The 22,477-nt window shown below is 47.0% G+C and overlaps 1 protein-coding gene across 1 annotated transcript in view; it reads right to left on the minus strand.

Annotated features, from left to right (window-relative positions):
* ERCC6 (ERCC excision repair 6, chromatin remodeling factor) overlaps nt 1-22,477 on the minus strand; it is a 248,919-nt gene that overhangs the window by 49,284 nt on the left and 177,158 nt on the right. Inside the window, 2 exon segments of the mRNA XM_075349123.1 lie at nt 3,235-3,245; nt 3,247-3,330. Of these exon segments, the coding sequence (XP_075205238.1) occupies nt 3,235-3,245; nt 3,247-3,330 (95 nt within the window).

The raw sequence follows: 22,477 nt of genomic DNA on the forward strand, positions 1-22,477 counted from the left end.
CGGCCTCCTGTGGCTGGCACACGTCCCCTATGGCTAGCACACATCCTCTATGGCTGGCACACGGCCCTCTGTGGCTGGCACATGGCCCTCTGTGGCTGGCACACGGCCCCCAGTGATGCCACATGTCACCTATTGCTGGCACACGTCCCCTATGGCTGGCACACGTCCCCAGTGATGCCACATGTCCCCCTATTGCTGGCACACGTCCCCTATGGCTGGCACACGTCCTCTATGGCTGGCACTCGGCCTCCTGTGGCTGGCACATGGCCCCCAGTGATGCCACATGTCCCCTATTGCTGGCACACGGCCCCTATGGCTGGCACACGGCCCCTATGGCTGGCACACGGCCCCCAGTGATGCCACATGTCCCCTATTGCTGGCACACAGCCCCTGTGTATGGAACACAGCCCTCTGTGTATGGCACACAGCCCCCTGTGTATGGCACACAGCCCCCTGTGGATGGCACACAGCCCACTGTGGATGGCACACGGCCCCCTGTGGATAGCACACATCACCCTGTGTTAGATATCGCCCCCATGCTGCTGCTTATAGTAAATAAACTCTTTCCTTACCTTCTCCAGCACTGTCTTCCCTCATGTCTCCCTCCTTGCGGTTGAGCTACGGCCTCCTGCACTTCCTGGTTCTCGGTGCGCGTCATGTGATCGGCACAGCAGAGTGACATCTCTGCGTGCCTGATCACAGGAGCAGAAGGGAGACCAGGGAGACACGCTGGAGGAAGTAAAGAGAGTTTTTTTATTTTACTATGGGCAGCAGCATGGGGGCCATATCTAACACAGGGGGGCATGTGCCATCAAAGGAGAGCACAGGCACATGTAATATGCACCGTTCCCCCAGCCCGTCACAGTTTCAGCACCTCGGTGATGGACAGCGGCAGTGCATATTATATGAGCGGGAGCAGGAGATGTAACGCTGCCGCCCGCACCTTTCACCTGCCCCCAGCACAGCTCCAGAGCTGCCCCCCACCTTCCCTGGACTCTGTAGTATATATATATATATATATATATATATATATATATATATATATATTTATATATATATATATACACACCCCCCACCCCGTATATTCGGATTATAAGACGCACCCCCTACTTTCCCCCAAAATTTGGGGAACAAAAGTGCATCTTATAAAGCGAAAAATACGGTAATAGTGATGTTTTACAGTATACCGATGCCATTTACTAATCACCAAGCATAATAAGCTCACTTATAAACTACTACCGTATGCTATCATTTTCATTAATAAACTTATGAAAAGGTTAAATCTTAAATTGTAACTGGTTTTGTGATTTTCTTTTAACTTTTCATTTTTTGTTTTTATTTCTCCAAAGACTCACTTCGATACACTAGCACAAAGTATGTGAATAAGAATACTGAGGTTTTTAGGTAAAGAAAATCATCTTATAGACAAAAGTGCAGCCTGTGGCTTGCTGACTGAATAGCGAGCAAACGGGTGTGCTCACCCGGCGTTTTCAGTTTTCTTCTTCCCCAAACATTTTCACTTTTGATGCCTTTTTTAATGCAGTTTTTTGAAGATTTTTACCAAGTGTTTTTTTTTTTATTGCAGTCTTTTGACTTCTTGTTAAGTCTGCTGCAGAATCCACAAGATATCCGTATCGGAGACATGACATGTCACCTTGTTTTCCGTGGCAATGTGTAGTTTCCGCTATTGTCATGTAAAAGAGGCTACATAAATTAAGAGCAGAAGGCAGCAGCAGCAGCTCCTCCTTGTGTTGGATCCCAATATTAAACCTGATAACATGGCTGGAAGGAAGGGAGAGGAAAACCAGCATCCACAGGGAAAACCACACTGAAAAAAAATCTATATAAAAAAAATGTTAACTTTGGTCCGTTTAAAATATTATATAAAAACAAAAAGCAGTAATATAATATTTAGTCACTTATATAGCGCTATTAATTTCACAGCACTTTCTATATATCAGCAACACTGTGCCCATTGGGGCTCATAATCTAAAGTCTATCAGTATGGTCTTTTAAATTTAGGAAGAAACCAGGAAACCCACACAAACACAGGGAGATATACAAACTCCTGGCAGATGTTGTCCTTGGTGGACCCCAGTGCTGCTAGACTGCAGTGCTGAACCACTGAGCCACCAGTACAGACACACATGGTGCCGCCTGACGAGTTTTGGACTCACATAATATGGTCCTAAATCATAGGAAGCATGTCAAACAAATGAAACTGATTTCATAGTCATGCTACTTAAAATATAAGCAGACACAAATGACACACCAAAACATGACATTCCAAAAGGAAGTGGTAACTAATTGGTAGCAGGTAATTAAGACAGGTTGGACAAGAAAAGTCCATGTGTGTCTGTGCTGCTTTTTGTTTTATATGATATTTTAAATGGACCAATACATTTTGAATTTTTATTTAGATTTTTTTTTCATGCGGCATTTTCCTGTGGATGCTGGTTTTCCTCAGTGTTACTCAGCTGGACTACATTGGTGCACTGCCTCTTAACATCTCAAGACTTTATGGTAGGCTGGCATGGCACCTGCATTGATGCCATCGCAGTTATCTGTCAGGATGCGAGCACAGTTATTGTGTAGCTGTCCTACTCAGAACAGAACACATGCACAATACCTTGCAATAGGTACATAGATGTAATTTCTTCGAGACGCTCACTTCTTGATTGTTATGAGTAGATATGGCATCATTGATGTCGCTAGCCATCCGATCGGTACGTGTAAAGGTGATGTCATTAATCCCACTCACATCCCGTTCGATATGTGTAGATGTGATGTCATTTACCTTCCAATTGGTATGTGTAGATGTAGATGTGATGCCATACATGACAGTCCCGTTCCGATGCAGAGGATAGTGGTCCTAGAAAAACCCCTTTAATATTGCAAGGCTAATATAAATTCTGATGCTATTTACCAGTAAATGAATACATCTAAAAGCCCTGTTCTTTATGATCCTTTCTGGGCAAATAAAGAAAACAAAGTCTACACACTAGTACACAGATCTTCTTTAAGCTATTCCTGAATTAAGGATTTAATTTATATAACATTGATTAACTCTTGCATCTGCAACACCAATAACTACAGATATGCTGTGTGGCATCATGGGAACAAAACTTCTCAGTGCTCCAGAGGTCCGGTACAATAAAATCCAGCAATTTACATCACACTCAGCAATGCAACAGCAGATCACTTAATCCTCAATGCAATGAGGAATCATTTTACCTATGGTATATTCTTTTCTTCTATTGTTCCAGCAGTCAACAGCCTGTAAACAGTAACTTCTTTCTTTTGACCAATTCTCCATGCACGCTCTCGAGCCTGAATCAAATTTTTTTTTTTTTTTAAAGCCGAGCATTTAAAAGGGCAACTATATTATATAAGAGAACTTATTTCTGCATCTGAAACCTAAACCTTATACAGTTAAGTCCAAAAATATTTGGACAATGTCCAAAATTTAGTGATTTGGGCTCTGCATGCAATTGTTTTTTATTTAAAATGAAAGAACTGAGACATATGAGTGACATATTGTACTTCATGTTAGTTGTAAATGTAAGGCCTTGTGCCCACAGGGCGTTTTTACAGCGTTTTTTTCTAGCGTTTTTCATTGCTTTTTTTAATCAATAAAAGCAAGGAAAAAGCATCCAGGCAAAGTCTATAAGAATCGGGACTTGCTGTGCCCACGTTGCTTCTTTTTCAGTTGCTTTTTTTCTTGCTGAAAAAAGAAGCAACATGTCAATTGTTTTAGCGTTTTTTCCTGCTTTTTTCCCCAATTGACTTCAATGGAGTCGGGGAAAAAAGCAAGAAAAAACGCATGTGTAATGCCCACGTTGCTTTATACTTTATGCGTTTGGGCGTTTTTAGGGAGAAAAGAAAGCTATGGCTATGTAGATTCCTTATAACCCAAAATAATAGAGAGTAGGAGTATTAATGCAGAAAACCAAAAGAAAAACTCCTAAAAATATCTTTATTACTATTCAATATTAAAATCTTAAGTCATAAAAACCAAATTGCTTTTAAATAATCGTAGTATAGACTGGTCATATGTGGTGGGTGTAAAGAGGTGATAGAGACGATTAGTGAGGATAGTGTTAGTTATTTGCTATTCTCAAGGTAGGGGCAACCTTAGTAGTTGTACTTCTTTGCAGGTAGTTTTTCTATAATTCTAGGGAGAATGGGGACAGAGCTTTCTATCCCTCCCTTTTACCTACCTACCAGCGGAGGTGCACCAAAGTTATTGGGTACCCCCCGCTCCTCGTCGTCTCTCCCTATTTTCTCCCTGCAGCTCGTCAGTTGCAAGCGGGAGACCCACCACCAAAAAGGATAATTTGTGCAGTTAGTCACAAGTCATTACTAGGGTTAGATTATCATAAATATGACACCACCCAGCGATAGATCTCTAACAAAAACTGGTTGCCATAGATTTGGCAGCCATAATACAGCCGTACACAAATATGTTCCAGCACAGTTATAAAGGTGATGTAAATCTCAGATAGATGTAAAGATAGAGAATCCCAGCAGGGATGACTTATCTGCTGGGACCATTCAGTAGCATATCCCGATGCATTTCTTCCCCTATATTTTTCTTAGGGGTTCATCAGGGGAATGTCTAATCCGAGGTTTCTTTCTTAGTTGTTCAGGGATACTAGCAACCATAGCGCGACGTCAATTGCCCATATCAAGGCAAGCCGTCCGGTGTGCAATAACTGGTTGCACTATAGGTACTGTAGGTCCCACGGTGCCAGCTACTAGGCAGGGAGAAAATAGGGAGAGACGACGATGAGCGGCGGGTAACCAATAACTTTGGTGCACCTCCGCTGGTAGGTAGGTGAAAGGGTGGGATAGAAAGCTCTGTCCCCATTCCCCCTAGAATTATTAAAAAACTACCTGGCAAAGAAGTACAACTACTAAAGTTGCCCCTACCTTGAGAATAGCAAAGAACTAACACTATACTCACTATCGTCTCTATCACCTCTTTACACCCACCACATGTGACCAGTCTATAATACGATTATTTAAAAGCAATTTGGTTTTTATGACTTAAGATTTTAATATTGAATAGTAATAAAGATATTTTTAGGAGTTTTTCTTTTGGTTTTCTACGCAGATTCCTTCATAGAAGAATGCCACATAGCCAGTGTCGGAAGCTATTTGCTTATCTGCCATTCTTTACGGGACACCTCTGCAGAGACCCACGCTGGCGTCATAAGGTAAAGAGTTCATCCCAGCGGGGATCTCCAGGAAGAAGGGAATTTTGTTTACTTACCGTAAATTCCTTTTCTTCTAGCTCCAATTGGGAGACCCAGACAGTGGGTGTATAGCTACTGCCCTCTGGAGGCCGCACAAAGAACTACACTTAAAAGTGTAAGGCCCCTCCCCTTCTGGCTATACACCCTCCCGTAGGAGTACAGATTCCTCAGTTTTAGTACCAAAGCAAGAAGGAGGAAAGCCAATAACAGTTTCAAAAACAAATTCAATCCGATAACATGATCGGAGAACTTAAGAAACAACATGAACAACATGTGCACCCGAAAAAACGAAACCCTAAGAACAAATAGGGCGGGTGCTGGGTCTCCCAATTGGAGCTAGAAGAAAAGGAATTTACGGTAAGTAAACAAAATTCCCTTCTTCTTTTTCGCTCCTAATTGGGAGACCCAGACAGTGGGACGTCCAAAAGCAGTCCCTGGGTGGGTAAAAAGATACCACATGAACGGGCTGTCAGACAGCCTCTTCCTACAGGTGGGCCACCGCCGCCTGAAGGACCTGTCTACCTAGGCTGGCATCTGCCGAAGCGTAGGTATGCACTTGATAGTGTTTGGTAAACGTGTGCAGACTCGACCAGGTAGCCGCTTGGCACACTTGCTGAGCCGTAGCCTGATGCCGCAATGCCCAGGACGCACCCACGGCTCTGGTAGAATGGGCCTTCAGTCCAGATGGAATCGGAAGCCCAGCAGAACGGTATGTGTGAAGAATTGGTTCCTTGATCCACCGCGCCAGGGTGGATTTGGAAGCTTGCGATCCCTTATGCTGACCAGCGACTAGGACAAAGAGCGCATCAGAACGGCGTAGAGCCGCCGTGCGAGAAATGTAAATCCTGAGTGCTCTCACCAGGTCCAACAGATGTAAACCCTTTTCAAATTGGTGAACTGGATGCGGACACAAAGATGGTAAAGTGATATCCTGATTGAGATGAAAGGAAGAAACCACCTTGGGAGAAAACTCTGGAATTGGACGCAGTACTACCTTGTCTTGGTGAAACACCAGGAAGGGAGATTTGCAAGATAACGCCGCTAGCTCGGACACTCTTCGAAGAGACGTGACCGCCACAAGAAAAACTACCTTTTGTGAAAGCCGAGAAAGGGGAACCTCTTTCAAAGGCTCGAAAGGCGGCTTCTGGAGAGCAATGAGAACCTTGTTCAGATCCCAGGGTTCCAATGGCCGTCTGTAAGGAGGAACGATATGACAAACTCCTTGGAGAAACGTGCGTACTTTAGAAAGCTGCGCCAAGCGCTTCTGAAAGAATACGGATAGCGCGGAGACTTGACCCTTAAGAGAGCTAAGCGACAAGCCTTTTTCCAACCCAGACTGCAGGAAGGAAAGAAAAGTTGGCAATGCAAATGGACAGGGAGAAAACCCTTGAGCCACGCACCACGCTAAGAATATCTTCCACGTTCTGTGATAGATCTTAGCTGAGGATGGTTTTCTAGCCTGTCTCATTGTGGCAACAACTTCATGAGATAAACCTGAGGCCGCTAGGATCCAGGACTCAATGGCCACACAGTCAGGTTCAGGGCCGCAGAATTCAGATGGAAAAACGGCCCTTGAGACAGCAAATCTGGACGGTCTGGTAGTGTCCACGGTTGGCCTACCGTGAGATGCCACAGATCCGGGTACCACGACCTTCTTGGCCAATCTGGAGCGACGAGTATGGCTCGATGGCAGTCGGACCTGATTTTCCGGAGAACTCTGGGTAACAATGCTAGAGGTGGGAACACATAGGGGAGTCGGAATTGCGACCAATCCTGAACCAAGGCGTCTGCCGCCAGTGCTCGGTGATCGTGAGACCGTGCCATGAAAACTGGGACCTTGTTGTTGTGTCGTGACGCCATCAGATCGACGTCCGGCGTCCCCCAGCGGCAACAGATCTGCTGAAACACGTCCGGGTGAAGGGACCATTCTCCTGCGTCCATGCCCTGGCGACTGAGAAAGTCTGCTTCCCAGTTTTCCACGCCTGGGATGTGAACTGCGGATATGGTGGACGCTCTGCTTTCCACCCACGTCAAAATCCGTTGGACTTCTTGAAAAGCTTGGCGACTGCGTGTTCCCCCTTGGTGGTTGATGTACGCCACCGCCGTGGAATTGTCCGACTGAATCCGAATCTGTTTGCCTTCCAGCCATTGTTGGAAGGCTCGCAGGGCAAGATAGATTGCTCTGATTTCCAGAACATTGATCTGCAGGGTGGACTCTTCCAGAGTCCACATCCCCTGAGCCCTGTGGTGGAGATACACCGCTCCCCACCCTGATAGGCTCGCATCCGTCGTGACCACTGCCCAGGACGGGGGAAGGAACGACTTTCCCTGTGACAATGAGGTGGGGAGAAGCCACCAACGCAGAGAGTCCTTGGCAGTCTGAGAGAGGGAGACAGTCCTGTCGAGGGACGTCGATTTCCCGTCCCATTGGCGTAGAATGTCCCATTGTAGAGGGCGCAGATGAAACTGCGTCGAACGGGACTGCCTCCATTGCTGCTACCATCTTTCCTAGGAAATGCATGAGGCGCCTCAGTGAGTGCGACTGGCTCTGAAGGAGAGATTGCACTCCAGTCCGTAGCGAGCACTGCTTGTCCAGTGGAAGCTTCACTATCGCTGAGAGAGTATGAAACTCCATGCAAGATAAGTCAGAGATTGGGTCGGGGTTAGATGAGACTTTGGAAAGTTGATAATCCACCCGAAACTCTGGAGAGTGTCTAGTGCCACCTTCAGACTGTGTTGGCATGCCTCTTGAGAGGGTGCCTTTATAAGCAGGTCGTCTAGATACGGGGATGACCGAGTGACCCTGCGAGTGCAGAACAGCTACTACTGCTGCCATGACCTTGGTGAAGACCCGGGGGGGCTGTTGCCAGACCGAAAGGTAACGCTAACGAACTGCAGGTGTTCGTCGTGTATGACGAAGCGTAGGAAACGCTGATGCTCTGGTGCGATCGGCACGTGGAGATACGCATCTTTGATATCTATTGATGCTAGAAAATCTCCTTGAGACATTGAGGCTATGACGGAGCGTAGGGATTCCATCCGGAACCTCCTGACTTTTACGTGTCTGTTGAGCAACTTTAGATCCAGGACGGGCCGATACGATCCGTCCTTTTTTGGGACCACAAACAGATTGGAGTAAAAACCGTGACCTTGTTCCTGAAGAGGGACGGAGGTCACCACTCCTTCCGCTTTTAGAGCGGCCACCGCCTGCAACAGAGCATCGGCTCGGTCTGGTGGGGGAGAAGTTCTGAAGAAACGAGTTGGCGGACGAGAACTGAACTCTATCCTGTACCCGTGAGACAGAATATCCCTCACCCAACGGTCTTTGACGTGTGACAGCCAGATGTCGCCAAAGTGGGAAAGCCTCCCACCGACCGCGGGTGTGGGAATCGGAGACCGCAAGTCAGGAGGACGCCGTTTTGGCAACGGTTCCTCCGGCTGCCCTTTTTGGGCGTGACTGAGACCTCCAAGAATCTGAGCGTCTCTGGTCTTTTTGAGTCTTTTTTGACGAGGCGAATTGGGACCTGCCCGGTCCTCGAAAGGACCGATAACCAGACTGACCCTTCCTCTGTTGGGGTCTGTTTTGTCTGTGTTGCGGTAAGGATGAGTCCTTACCCTTGGAGTGTTTGATGATTTCATCCAAACGCTCTCCAAACAATCGGTCACGAGAAAAAGGCAAATTGGTTAAGCACTTCTTGGAATGAGAATCTGCTTTCCAATGTCTCAACCACAGGGCCCTACGCAAAACAACGGAGTTGGCTGACGCTACTGCCGTGCGGCTTGTAGTGTCAAGAACAGCATTAATCGCGTACGACGCGAATGCCGCCATTTGCGAGGTCAATGGTGCTACCTGCGGGGCAAATGCACGTGTGACGGAGTCAACTCGCGCAAGCCCGGCTGAGATAGCTTGGAGTGCCCATACGGCTGCAAAAGAAGGCGCTAATGACGCTCCAATCGCTTCATAGATGGATTTCAGCCAGAGCTCCATCTGCCTGTCAGTGGCATCTTTAAGTGCCGCTCCATCTTCAACTGCAACCAAGGATCTAGCTGCAAGCCTGGAAATTGGAGGATCCACTTTTGGACACTGGGTCCAACCCTTGACCACCTCAGGGGGAAAAGGATAGCGTGTATCTTTAAGCCGTTTAGGAAAACGCCTTTCAGGATAAGCGTGGGGTTTCTGGATTGCGTCTCTAAAGTCAGCGTGGTCCAGAAAAGTGCTTAAAGTACGCTTAGGGTATCTGAAATGGATTCTCTCGTGCTGCGAAGCTGACTCCTCCACAAGAGGAGCTGGTGGGGAAATATTTAACATCTTATTGATGTTAAATATAAGATCATTAACTATGGCGTCACCATCTGGTGTATCTAGATTGAGAGCGGTCCCAGGATCAGAATCCTGATCAGTTACGTCCGCCTCATCACCCATAGATTCATCTCGCTGGGATCCTGACCATTGAGATGAATGTGAAGGCCCGTCATAGCGAGCCCGCTTAGGCTGCCCGGGGCCATCGTCCGAGTCAGAGTCTTCACCCTGAGGTGTATATGCCCGTCCCGGAGCTTGGAGCTGAGGGGGACCAGGGGGCAATGATTGCACAGTGTCCGTGGCCTGAAGTACAGGCCTAGCTCGCAATGTGTCAAGAATTTGTGACATAGTGAGAGACATTCTGTCAGCAAAAGCTGCAAACTCAGTGCCTGTCACCTGGACAGCATTCACAGGTGGTACACCCTGGGTCACGTCCAGCAGAGGTCCCGACTGTGCAAGCGCCGCAGGGGCCGAGCACTGCACACAATGGGGGTCCGTGGAGCCTGCCGGTAGAAAAGTCCCACATGCGGTGCAGGAAGCATATAATGTCTGTGCCTTGGCACCCTTGCGTTTTGCGGACGACATGCTGCTGGCTCTCTGAATGTGAGAGAGTCTATAGCCAAAGGGCGACCAGCGCTATGTAATACCAAGTATTTGTAGAAACAAAATACTAAGAATACTACTGGCACAAGAGGGGGGTGAGCCCTGAGGGCTGCTTACCGCCCGCTGAATAGCGGGTAAGAGGCTGCAGAATTCCTTGTCTGGGTCTCCCCGGCTCCCCTCTGCAGCTCAGCGTGTCAGCAGGAATGGCTGCCGGCGTCTGTGGAGAGGGGCGGTCCGTGGGAGTTCCCAAACAAAAGTGCGGGAAACAGTGTCCCCCTCTGTGCCGATTGTGAGGGCTGGAGTATGTAAAAACGACTCCAGCCCTCAGCGCTGATGCACTGGCCAGCGTCCCGCCCCTCTCCTGACTGGCAGGTCTGGGGGCGGGAACGAACGGGAGCAGGCCGCAAAAGCCGGGGACTCGAGTTATCAGCGCGGCCGCCGTAAAAGCGCGGGCCGCGCTGAAGTCCCCGGCGCACCACAAGTGCCAGCCGCGCCGCAGTCCCAGCGGCCGGCATGACCGATTTCTAGACGTGGCCAGCGTCCCGCCCCTCTCCTGACTGGCAGGTCCGGGGGCGGGAACGAACGGAAGCAGGCCGCAAAAGCCGGGGACTCGAGTTATCAGCGCGGCCGCCGTAAAAGCGCGGGCCGCGCTGAAGTCCCCGGCGCACCACAAGTGCCAGCCGCGCCGCAGTCCCAGCGGCCGGCGCGACCGATTCCTGGAAGTGTGCCTGCTTCAGCTAAGCTGAATGAGGCCATGGCACAAGCGCCGTAGCGCTGATGTCCCCCGGCGCACTACAACACCCAGCATGCTGCGGTGTGAGCGCCAAATGCACGGGGACACAGAGTACCTTGAGGATGCAGGGCCATGTCCCTGATGTACTCCGCTCCATCCAGCATCTTCTCCAGGGGCTGTAGATGGAGCCCGGTCTCAGTGCCTGGAGACCAGTAAATCCCACTTCACCCAGAGCCCTGTAAAAAGGGATGGGGAAGGAATCAGCATGTGGGCTCCTGCCGCCGTACCCGCAATGGGTACCTCAACCTTACAAACACCTCCGACATACAGTGCTCGGTAATCCCCCTGCATGAATTGTATTCACCTTGTGACATCCCCGAACTTCCCTGCAGTGACGTGTCGCAGAAAACAATGCAGGGACCCCCGCTGACGTCACAAGGTGAATAGTTCATCCCAGCGGGGGATCTCCAGGAAAGCCCTCTGTAATTCTCCTGCATGAATTGTATTCATGGGACTTTTAAACAATCAGCTGATGTGTAATCTGATTCAGGTCCTTGAACCTGTGTCAGGTTCAAAGACCTGAATCCAATACCATCTGATCAGAAGGCAAACCGATCAGATGATGTGTCATCATCTGATCGGTTTGCCTTCTGATCAGATGATATTGGATCCGGATTGGACATCGCGGGACCCTCGACCCAGGACTACGGCGGAGGGGGGTTCTTAAGTTCAATAAAGATGGAGTCACTAATTGTGTTGTGTTTTATTTCTAATAAATAAATATTTTTCTCTGTGTTGTGTTTTTTATTATCTTTACTAGAAATTCATGGTGGCTATGTCTAATATTGGCGTGACACCATGAATTTCAGGCTTAGGGCCAGATGATAATACAAAGCTGGCCCTAATCCCATTATTACCCAGCGAGCCACCCGATACCAGGGCAGCTGGAAGAGTTGAATACAGCGCCAGAAGATGGCGCTTCCTATGAACGCGCCATTTTCTGGGGTGGCTGCTGAACTGCAATTCGCAGCGGGGAGGCCCAGAAAGCTCGGGCCACCCTTGTGCTGCGGATTCAAGTCCCCAGCTGCCTAGTTGTACCTAGCTGGACACATAAATTGGGTGAAGCCCACATCGTTTTTTTTTTTTTTTTTTTTATTTTATGAAAATTCATGAAATAATTAAAAAGGGGCTTCCCTACATTTTTTGGTTCCCAGCTGGGTACAAATAGGCAGCTGGGGGTTGGGGGCAGCCCGTACCTGCCTGCTGTACCTGGCTGGCATACAAAAATATGGCAAAACCCATGTCGATTTTTTGGTTTTATTTTTTTTTTTAATTTATTAAAAAAAAAATAAAAAAAAAAATAAACATAACCCCAATAGAGTTAGGGGTAAGAAAAAAATACGTAGGCTCCGCTGCATTTTCTATTGCTAGCTAAGGGTAACCCAAACAGCTACTAGCTGCTAAACCCTTACTGCTTGGTGTTACCTTCACTGGCAATGGAAAATCAAGGGAAGCCTTTTTCCTTAAGTTTTTGCCAAAAATCTAAAAAAAAATTGACATGGGCTTCGTTCAATTTTTGTGTCCAGCCAGGTATAACCAGACAGCTAAAGACTGGAATTCCCAGCGCAGAGTGGCCAAAGCTTTCTGGGGCCCCTGCTGCGTATTGCAGTCACCCCAGAATATGGTGCTTTCATAGAAGTGCCATCTTTTGGCACTGTATGCAACTCCCGTCAGCGGACCTGGTGCCGGGTGGCACGCTGGGTAATAAGGGGTTAATACCAACTTTGTTTTACCAGCTGGTATTAAGTCCGAGATTCTTAATGTCAGGTCAAATTTGATTTTTTTTTTAATTTTTGTGCTGAAAAAAAAAGCAGCTTTTTCTGTGCTTCTTTTCATGCTTTTATGCTTTTTTTTCATGCTTCTTTTCATGCTTTATTCTTGCTTCTTTTCATGCTTTTTTTGTTACTATTGAATGCTTGTTTCAGCTCATTAAAGTTGGAATATGAAAAAAAAGGTGTTCTGATATTTCCTTGTTCAACCCATTTTCTTCAATCTCATTTTGGAATAAAAGTGACAGGAAAATGATGATCCATTTGATCGTTTACCGGCGCCGCTATTTACCATGAATAGCAGCGGCGGGAATCAGGTGCACGGAGATCACTGTTGCTATAGTAACCCCCAACCCGCAAGTCTTTGCTCACACATTGAGTGAGTAGACAGGACGAGGAGCCAGAAAGCGTTCTTCCTCCCCCGTTCTTTCTGATATAGCAAAGCTAGATCAGTGACAGAAGACCAGGATCGAGGAGGGGGAGAGAGGGAGTAATAAAGATGGGAGTCCCTAAGTGTGTCTGTGTATTTATTTCTAATAAAGTATTTTTTCTGTGTGGTGTCTTTTTTTAACACTTTATTGGAGATTCTTAATGGCCGGGTCAAACTTGGCCTGACAGTAAGAAACTCGGACTTAATACCAGCTGGTAAAACAAAGCTGGTATTAACCCCTTATTACCCAGCGTGCCACCCAACACCAGGTCCGCTGGAAGAGTTGGATACAGTGCAGAAGATGGCGCTTCTATGAAAGCACCAGTTTCTGGGGCAGCTGCAGACTGCAGTATGCAGCAGGGGCCCCAGAAAGCTTGGGCCACTCTGCACTGCAGATTCCACTCCCTGGCTGTCTGGTTGTACCTGGCTGGACACAAAAATTGGGCGAAGTCCACATCATTTTTTTTTAGTTTTTTGGCAAAAAAAAACCCTCAAGAAAATATTGCTTCCCTGGATTTTCCATTGCCAGTGAAGGTAACACTGAGAAGTAGGGGGTTAGCAGCCAAAAGCTGTTTGGGTTACCCTTAGCTAGCAATAGAAAATGCAGCGGGAGCCTACGCATTTTTTTTCTTTACCCCTAACCCTTTTGGGTTATGTGTTTTGTTTTTTTTAATTAAGTTAAAAAAAAAATAAAACAAAAAATCGACATGGGTTTCGCATATTTTTGTATGCCAGCCAGGTACAGCAGGCAGGTACGGGCTGCCCCCAACCCCCAGCTGCCTATTTGTACCCAGCTGGGAACCAAAAAATATAGGGAAGCCCTTCTTTTTAATTCTTTCATGAATTTCATAAAATAATTAAAAAAAAACAAACAAACCGACGTGGGCTTCACCCAATTTGTGTGTCCAGCCAGGTACAACTAGGCAGCTGGGGACTGGAATCCGCAGCACAGGGTGGCCCAAGCTTTCTTGGCCCCCCCCGCTGCAAATTGCAGTCCACAGCCACCCCAGAAAAAGGCGCGTTCATAGGAAGAACCATCTTCTGGCGCTGTATCCAACTTTTCCAGTGGCCCTGGTATCGGGTGGCTCGCTGGGTAATAATGGGATTAGGGCCAGCTTTGTATTATCAGCTGGCCCCTAAGCCTGAAATTCATGGTGTCACGCCAATATTAGACATAGCACCATGAATTTCTAGTAAAGATAATAAAAAACACAAACACACAGAAAAATATTTTTTATTAGAAATAAAACACAACACAATTAGTGACTCCATCTTTATTGAACTAAAGAACCCACCTCCGCCGTAGTCCTTGGGTCGAGGGTCCCGCAATGTCCAATACGGATCCAAAATCATCTGATCAGAAGGCAAACTGATCAGATGATGACAGCAGATGAAACAATCAGCTGCTTACCGGCAGGTCCTGGAGCCCATTGGACGTGACCCAGGAGACTGCAGAGAGGGTGAGTAAGGTGAAGAGTTTATCCCAGCGGCGGATATCCAGGGAAACCCCGGTGATCCTCCTACATAAACTGTATTCACCTTGTGACATCCCCGGACCTCCCTGTAGAGTGGTGTCGTAAAAAACACCGCAAGAATACTGAATGCCTGGTACACGGCACAAGGTGAACACAGGAGGATCACCGGGGTTTTTAGGGGTTCACCTTGACGTCAGCGGGGGTTGCCTGCATTTATGCGGCACAGGCTGTGCACCAGGCATTCAGTATTCTTGCGGTGTTTTACCGCGACATCTCTTTGCAGGGAAGTCCTGGGATGTCAGGAGGTGCATGCAATTCATGCAGGAGGAAAATCGGGGGGCTCCTGGACATCCCCCGCTGGGATGAACTATTCATCTTGTGACGTCAGCGGGGGTCCCTGCATTGTTTACCGTGACACGTCGCCTGCAGGGAAGTTCGGGGATGTCACAAGGTGAATACAGTTCATGCAGGGGGATTACCGAGCAATGCCCCCCGCATTCCTGGAGATCCCCGCTGGGATGAACTCTTTACCTTGTGACATCAGCGGCGGTCCAGGGAGTGCAGGGAACAGGGAGCCGGCACTGGCAGTGTGAGAGCGGCGGACGCTGGTAACGAAGGTAAATATCGGGTAACCAATGTAAGGGCTTCTTGGTTACCCGATGTTTACCGTGGTTACCAGCGTCCGCAGAAGCCGGCATCCTGCTGCCTGCACACGTAGCAGAGTACACATCGGGTAATTAACCCGATGTGTACTGTGGCTAGGTGTGCAGGGAGCCAGCGCTAAGTGGTGTGCGCTGGTAACCAAGGTAAATATCGGGTTGGTTACCAGATATTTACCTTAGTTACTGTGACGGGGTGTACAGCAGAGCAAGGAGAGACAACAGGTCGAGGATGATCCAACAGGTTTACTAACAGGAATAGAGGAACAGCACACGACAAGTCCAAATAAAACAGATTCGGGGGCACCTCCCGATAATCCAAAGTGCCAGATCACGACGTACTAGTCCTTTTCAGAGTCCCAGAAATCCCACACAATCCACTGGACGGCGAGATCTGTCCGAAGAATCAGATCTTGCGCCCTTCCTCTTCAAAACTCAGCTCCCAACTGCAGTTAGAAACAGGAGTGTATTGTCTGAGCTCGTGGGCCCGCCCCTCAAGGGTAGGGGTCTATGCAATGGTTGGGCCCACTAGAAGATTCTAGAAGGTTGGCTCCGAGATGTCTACAGGTTTGTGTAGTTGGCGTTATCCACTGCTTACGAAACAATGGGAAGTTCCCCTGGCTGTGTGGACAAGAGATAATTGCATTATGGGCCCAGAGACACAGGAGATGGGGGAAGGTATGGTTACTTACATCCCAAGACATTTCAAAGTGTTCAGTAAGTACAACCAAAGGAAAGTTACATCACATCCTGACATAGTATTACAGCAAATACAGTGAGAAGGTAAAATACATCACATGGCATCTTATACAAAAAATATGGGATGGAGAAAAGCACATACATGACAGTTACCAAGCGCAGCATGCTTCCACGTGTAGCGACACTCCAATGATCCCTGCCAGGTCAGGTTGCTGGTGGGATCGCTGGACCATAGCTTAATGTGACATCTCACCAGTGACCTCCTAGCAACTTACCAGCGATCCCTATCAGGTTGTATGGTTGTTGGGATCGCTGGTAAGTTGTTTAGTGTGACTGGGCCTTTTGTTCCGGGATGTCAGGAGGTGAATACAATTCATGCAGAAGGATTACTGGGGGATTTCCTGGAGATCCCCGCTGGGATGAACTCTTATGATGTCAGCGGGGGTCTCGGCAGAGGTGTCGCAGTAAACAATGGGAGATAAGATAACAGCTGCAGACACTGCTGCACTGGCTATGTGGCTTTCTTCTATGAAGGAATCTACATAGCCATAGCTTTCTTTTCTCCCTAAAAACGCCCAAACGCATAAAATATAAAGCAACGTGGGCATTACACATGCGTTTTTTCTTGCTTTTTTCCCTGACTCCATTGAAGTCAATTGGGGAAAAAAGCAGGAAAAAATGCTAAAACAATTGACATGTTGCTTCTTTTTTCAGCAAGAAAAAAAGCAACTGATAAAGAAGCAACATGGGCACAGCAAGTCCCGATTCTCATAGACTTTGCTGGGATGCTTTTTCCTTGCTTTTATTGATTAAAAAAAAGCAATGTAAAACGCTAGAAAAACGCTGTAAAAACGCCCTGTGGGCACAAGGCCTTACAGCGTTTTTTCTAGCCTTTTTCATTGCTTTTTTTAATCAATAAAAGCAAGGAAAAAGCATCCCAGCAAAGTTATGAGAATCGACACTTGCTGTGCCCACGTTGCTTCTTATTCAGTTGCTTTTTTTCTTGCTGAAAAAAGAAGCAACATGTCAATTGTTTTAGCATTTTTCCTGCTTTTTTCCCCAATTGACTTCAATGGATTCAGGGAAAAAAGGAAGAAAAAACGCATGTGTAATGCCCACGTTGCTTTATATTTTATGCGTTTGGGCGTTTTTAGGGAGAAAAGAAAGCTATGGCTATATAGATTTCTTCATAGAAGAAAGCCACATAGCCAGTGTGGGCAGCTATTTCCTTATCTCCCATTGTTTACCGCGACACCTCTGCAGGGACCCCCGCTGACGTCACAAAGTAAAGAGTTCATCCCAGCGGGGATCTCCAGGAATGCAGGGGGCAATGCTCGATAATCCCCTTGCATGAATTGTATTGATGGAACTTCCCTGCAGCGACATGTGAGGGTAAACAATGCAGGGACCCCCGCTGACGTCACAAGGTGAATAGTTCATCCCAGTGGGGGATCTCTAGGAAAGCCCCCAGTAATTCTCCAGCATGAACTGTATTCACCTCCTGACATCCCCGGACTTCCCTGCAAAGAAATGTCGCGGTAAAACACCGCAAGAATACTGAATGCCCGGTGCACAGCCTATGCCACATAAATGCAGGCAACCCCAGCTGACGTTAAGGTGAACCCTGAAAAACCCCAGTGATCCTCCTGCAAGAACTGTGTTAACCTTGTGCTGTGCACCAGGCATTCAGAGTTCTTGCAGTGTTTTACCGACACCACTCTACAGGGAGGTCCGGGGATGTCACAAGGTGAATACAGTTCATGTAGGAGGATCACCGGGGCTTCCTGGAGATCCGCCGCTGGGATGAACTCTTCACCTTACTCACCTCTCTGCAGACTCCCGGGTCACGTCCGATGGGCTCCAGGACCTTGCCGGTAAGCAGCTGATTGTTTACGTCCAGCAGTGAAAAGCCTGCCGGCTTTTTAACAAGCAGATGATGAATCAGCTGATCTTCGCTGAACTTAAACGATCGGATGATGCTATCAGGTGATAGCATCAGCTGCTTACCAGCGGGTCCTGGAGCCCATGGGACTTTTAAACAATCAGCTGATGTGTAATCTGATTCAGGTCCTTGAACCTGTGTCAGGTTCAAAGACCTGAATCCAATACCATCTGATCAGAAGGCAAACCGATCAGATGATGTGTCATCATCTGATCGGTTTGCCTTCTGATCAGATGATATTGGATCCGGATTGGACATCGCGGGACCCTCGACCCAGGACTACGGCGGAGGGGGGTTCTTAAGTTCAATAAAGATGGAGTCACTAATTGTGTTGTGTTTTATTTCTAATAAAAAATATTTTTCTCTGTGTTGTGTTTTTTATTATCTTTACTAGAAATTCATGGTGGCTATGTCTAATATTGGCGTGACACCATGAATTTCAGGCTTAGGGCCAACTGATAATACAAAACTGGCCCTAATCCCATTATTACCCAGCGAGCCACCCGATACCAGGGCCACTGGAAGAGTTGGATACAGCGCCAGGAGATGGCGCTTCCTATGAACGCGCCATTTTCTGGGGTGGCTGCGGACTGCAATTCACAGCGGGGGGGGGGGGGGGGGGCAGAAAGCTTGGGCCACCCTGTGCTGCGGATTCCAGTCCCCAGCTGCCTAGTTGTACCTGGCTGGACACAAATTGGGTGAAGCCCACGTCGTTGTTGTTTTTTTTTTTTAATTAATTGTTTTATGAAATTCATGAAATAATTAAAAAGAAGGGCTCCCCTATGTTTTTGGTTCCCAGCTGGGTACAAATAGGCAGCTGGGGGTTGGGGGCAGCCCATACCTGCCTGCTGTACCTGGCTGGCATACAAAAATATGGCGAAACCCATGTCGATATTTTGGTTTTATTTTTTTTTAAAATTCATTAAAAAAAACAAACACATAACCCAAAAGGGTTAGGGGTAAAGAAAAAAAAAATGCGTAGGCTCCTGCTGCATTTTCTATTGCTAGCTAATGGTAACCCAAACAGCTACTAGCTGCTAACCCTTACTGCTTGGTGTTACCTTCACTGGCAATGGAAAATCCAGGGAAGCCCTTTTTCCTTGAGTTTTTTTGCCAAAAATCTGAAAAAAAATGAAGTGGGCTTCACCCAATTTTTGTGTCCAGTCAGGTACAACCAGACAGCTAGGGACTGGAATCCGCAGCGCAGAGTGGCCCAAGCTTTCTGGGCCCCCTGCTACGTATTGCAGTCTGCAGCTGCCCCAGAAAATGGTGCTTTCATAGAAGTGCCATCTTTTGGCGCTGTATCCAACTCCTCCAGTGGACCTGGTGCCGGGTGGCACGTTGGGTAATAAGGGGTTAATAACTTTGTTTTACCAGCTGGTATTAAGTCCGAGATTCTTAATGTCAGGCTAAGTTTTACCCAGACATTAAGAATCTCCAATAAAGGGTTAAAAAAAAGACACCACACAGAAAAAATACTTCATTAGAAATAAATACACAGACACACTTAGGGACTCCATCTTTATTACTCCCCCTCACCCCTCCTCGATCCTGGTCTTCGGTCACCTATCTAGCTCTGCTACATCAGAAAGCACGGGGAAGGAAGAACGCTTCTGCTCCTCGTGCTGTCTAATCACTCAATGAGTGAGCAGAGACTGTGGGTTGGTAAGCGTTGACATCACCGCTGCCACCGTTGCCATAGTAATCTAATGAGCGAGTTACTATAGCAACAGTGATCTCTGAGTACCTGATTCCCGGCGCCGCTATTCACCTGCATGAGCCAGTGAATAGCGGCACCGGTAAACGATCTAATGGATCATCATTTTCCTGTCACTTTTATTCCAAAATGGAGACTGAAGAAAAGGGGTTGAAGAAGGAAATATCAGAACACCTTTTTTTTCATATCCAACTTTAATGAGCTGAAACAAGCATTCAATAGTAAGAAAAAAAGCATGAAAAGAAGCATGAAAAAAAGCAGGAAAAAAAATGCATGAAAGCATGAAAAAAAGCAGGAAAAAAAAGCATGAAAAGAAGCATTAAAAAAATCATGAAAAGAAGCAAGAAAAAAAGCATGAAAGCATGAAAAGAAGCATGAAAAAAAGCATGAAAGCATGAAAAGAAGCACAGAAAAAAGCTGCTTTTTATGCTGAAAAAAGCAGCTTTTTTCTGTGCTTTTCATGCTTTTTTTATGCTTCTTTTCATGTTTTCATGCTTTTTTTCTTGCTTCTTTTCGTGCTTTTTTTCCTGCTTCTTTTCATGCTTTTTTTGTTACTATTGAATGCTTGTTTCAGCTCATTAAAGTTGGATGTGGAAAAAAAAGGGTGTTCTGATGTAATTTCCTTGTCCAACCCATTTTCTTCAATCTCCATTTTGGAATAAAAGTGATAGGAAAATGATAATCTATTAGATCGCTTACCGGCGCCGCTATTCACCGACTCATTCAGGTGAATAGCGGGGGTGGGAATCAGGTGCTCGGAGATCACTGTTGCTATAGTAACCCTCTAATTAAGGTTACTATGGCAATGATGGCAGTGGTGACGTCACCGCTTAGCAACCCGCAGTCTTTGCTCACACACTGAGTGATTAGACAGCACGAGGAGCAGAAGCGTTCTTCCTCCCCCGTACTTTCTGATATAGCAGAGCTAGATCAGTGACAGAAGACCAGGATCGAGGAGGGGCGAGAGGGAGTAATAAAGATGGAGTCCCCAAGTGTGTCTGTATATTTATTTCTAATAAAGTATTTTTTCTGTGTGGTGTCTTTTTTAACACTTTATTGGAGATTCTTAATGGCCGGGTCAAACTTGGCCTGACATTAAGAATCTCGGACTTAATACCAGCTGGTAAAACAAAGCTGGTGATAAAGCCTTATTACCCAGCGTGCCACCCGACACCAGGTCCGCTGGAAGAGTTGGATACAGTGCCAGAAGATGACGCTTCTGTGAATGCACCATTTTCTGGGGCAGCTGCAGACTGCAGTATGCAGCAGGGGGCCCAGAAAGCTTGGACCACTCTGCACTGCAGATTCCAGTCCCTAGCTGTCTGGTTGTACCTGGCAGGACACAAAAATTGGGCGAAGTCCACGTCATTTCTTTTTAGTTTTTTGGCAAAAAAACACTCAAGAAAATATTGCTTCCCTGGATTTTCCATTGCCAGTGAAGGTAACAACAAGCAGTAGGGGTTAGCAGCCAGTAGCTGTTTGGGTTACCCTTAGCTAGCAATAGAAAATGCAACGGGAGCCTACTCATTTATTTTCTTCACCCCTAATTCTTTTGGGTTATGTGTTTGTTTTTTCTTTAGTGAATTTAAAAAAAAAATAAAATCGACATGGGCTTCACCATATTTTTGTATGCCAGCCAGGTACAGCAGGCAGGTACGGGCTGCCCCCAACCCCCAGCTGCCTATTTGTACCCAGCTGGGAACCAAAAATATAGGGAAGCCCTTTTTTTTAATTCTTTCATGAATTTCATAAAATAATTTAAAAAAAAACAAACAACGACATGGGCTTCGCCAAATGCATGTGTCCAGCCAGGTACAACTAGGCAGCTGGGGACTGGAGCAACAGCAGAGGGTGGCCCAAGCATTCTGGGCTCCCCCCGCTGCAAATTGCAGTCCGCAGCCACCCCAGAAAATAGCGCGTTCATAGGAAGCGCCATCTTCTGGCGCTGTATCCAACTCTTCCAGTGGCCCTGGTATTGGGTGGCTAGCTGGGTAATAATGGGGTTAGGGCCAGCTTTGTATTATCAGCTGGCCCTAAGCCTGAAATTCATGGTGTCACGCCAATATTAAACATAGCCACCATGAATTTCTAGTAAAGATAAAAAACACAACACAGAGAAAAATATTTTTTATTAGAAATAAAACACAACACAATTAGTGACTCCATCTTTATTGAACTAAAGAACCCCCCTCCGCCATAGTCCTGGGTCGAGGGTCCCGCGATGTCCAATCCGGATCCAATATCATCTGATCAGAAGGCAAACTGATCAGATCTGATTGGTTTGCCTTCCGATTAGATGATATTGGATTCAGGTCTTTGAACTTGACACAGGTTCAAGAACCTGAATCAGATTACACATCAGCTAATTGTTTAAAAGTCCCATGGGCTCCAGGACCCGCCGGTAAGCAGCTGATGCTGTCACCTTATAACATCATCTGATCGTTTACGTCCAGCAAGAACAGCTGATTCATCATCTGATTGTTAAAAAGTGGGCAGGCTTTTCACCGCTGGACGTAAACAATCAGCTGCTTACCGGCGGGTCCTGGAGCTCATCGGACGTGACCCGGGAGACTGCAGAGAGGTGAGTAACGTGAAGAGTTCATCTCAAAAAGCGGATGTCCAGGAAACCCCGGTGATCCTCCTACATGAACTGTATTCACCTTATGACATCCTCGGACCTCCCTGTAGAGTGGTGTCATAAAACACCGCAAGAATACTGAATGCCTGGTGCACGGCACAAGGTGAACACAGTTCTTGCAGGAGGATCACTGGGGTTTTTCGGGGTTCACCTTGACGTCAGTGGGGGTTCCCTGCATTTATGTGGCATAGGCT

This window comes from Anomaloglossus baeobatrachus, chromosome 5 (assembly GCF_048569485.1).
Source record: "Anomaloglossus baeobatrachus isolate aAnoBae1 chromosome 5, aAnoBae1.hap1, whole genome shotgun sequence".
Taxonomy (NCBI): domain Eukaryota; kingdom Metazoa; phylum Chordata; class Amphibia; order Anura; family Aromobatidae; genus Anomaloglossus; species Anomaloglossus baeobatrachus.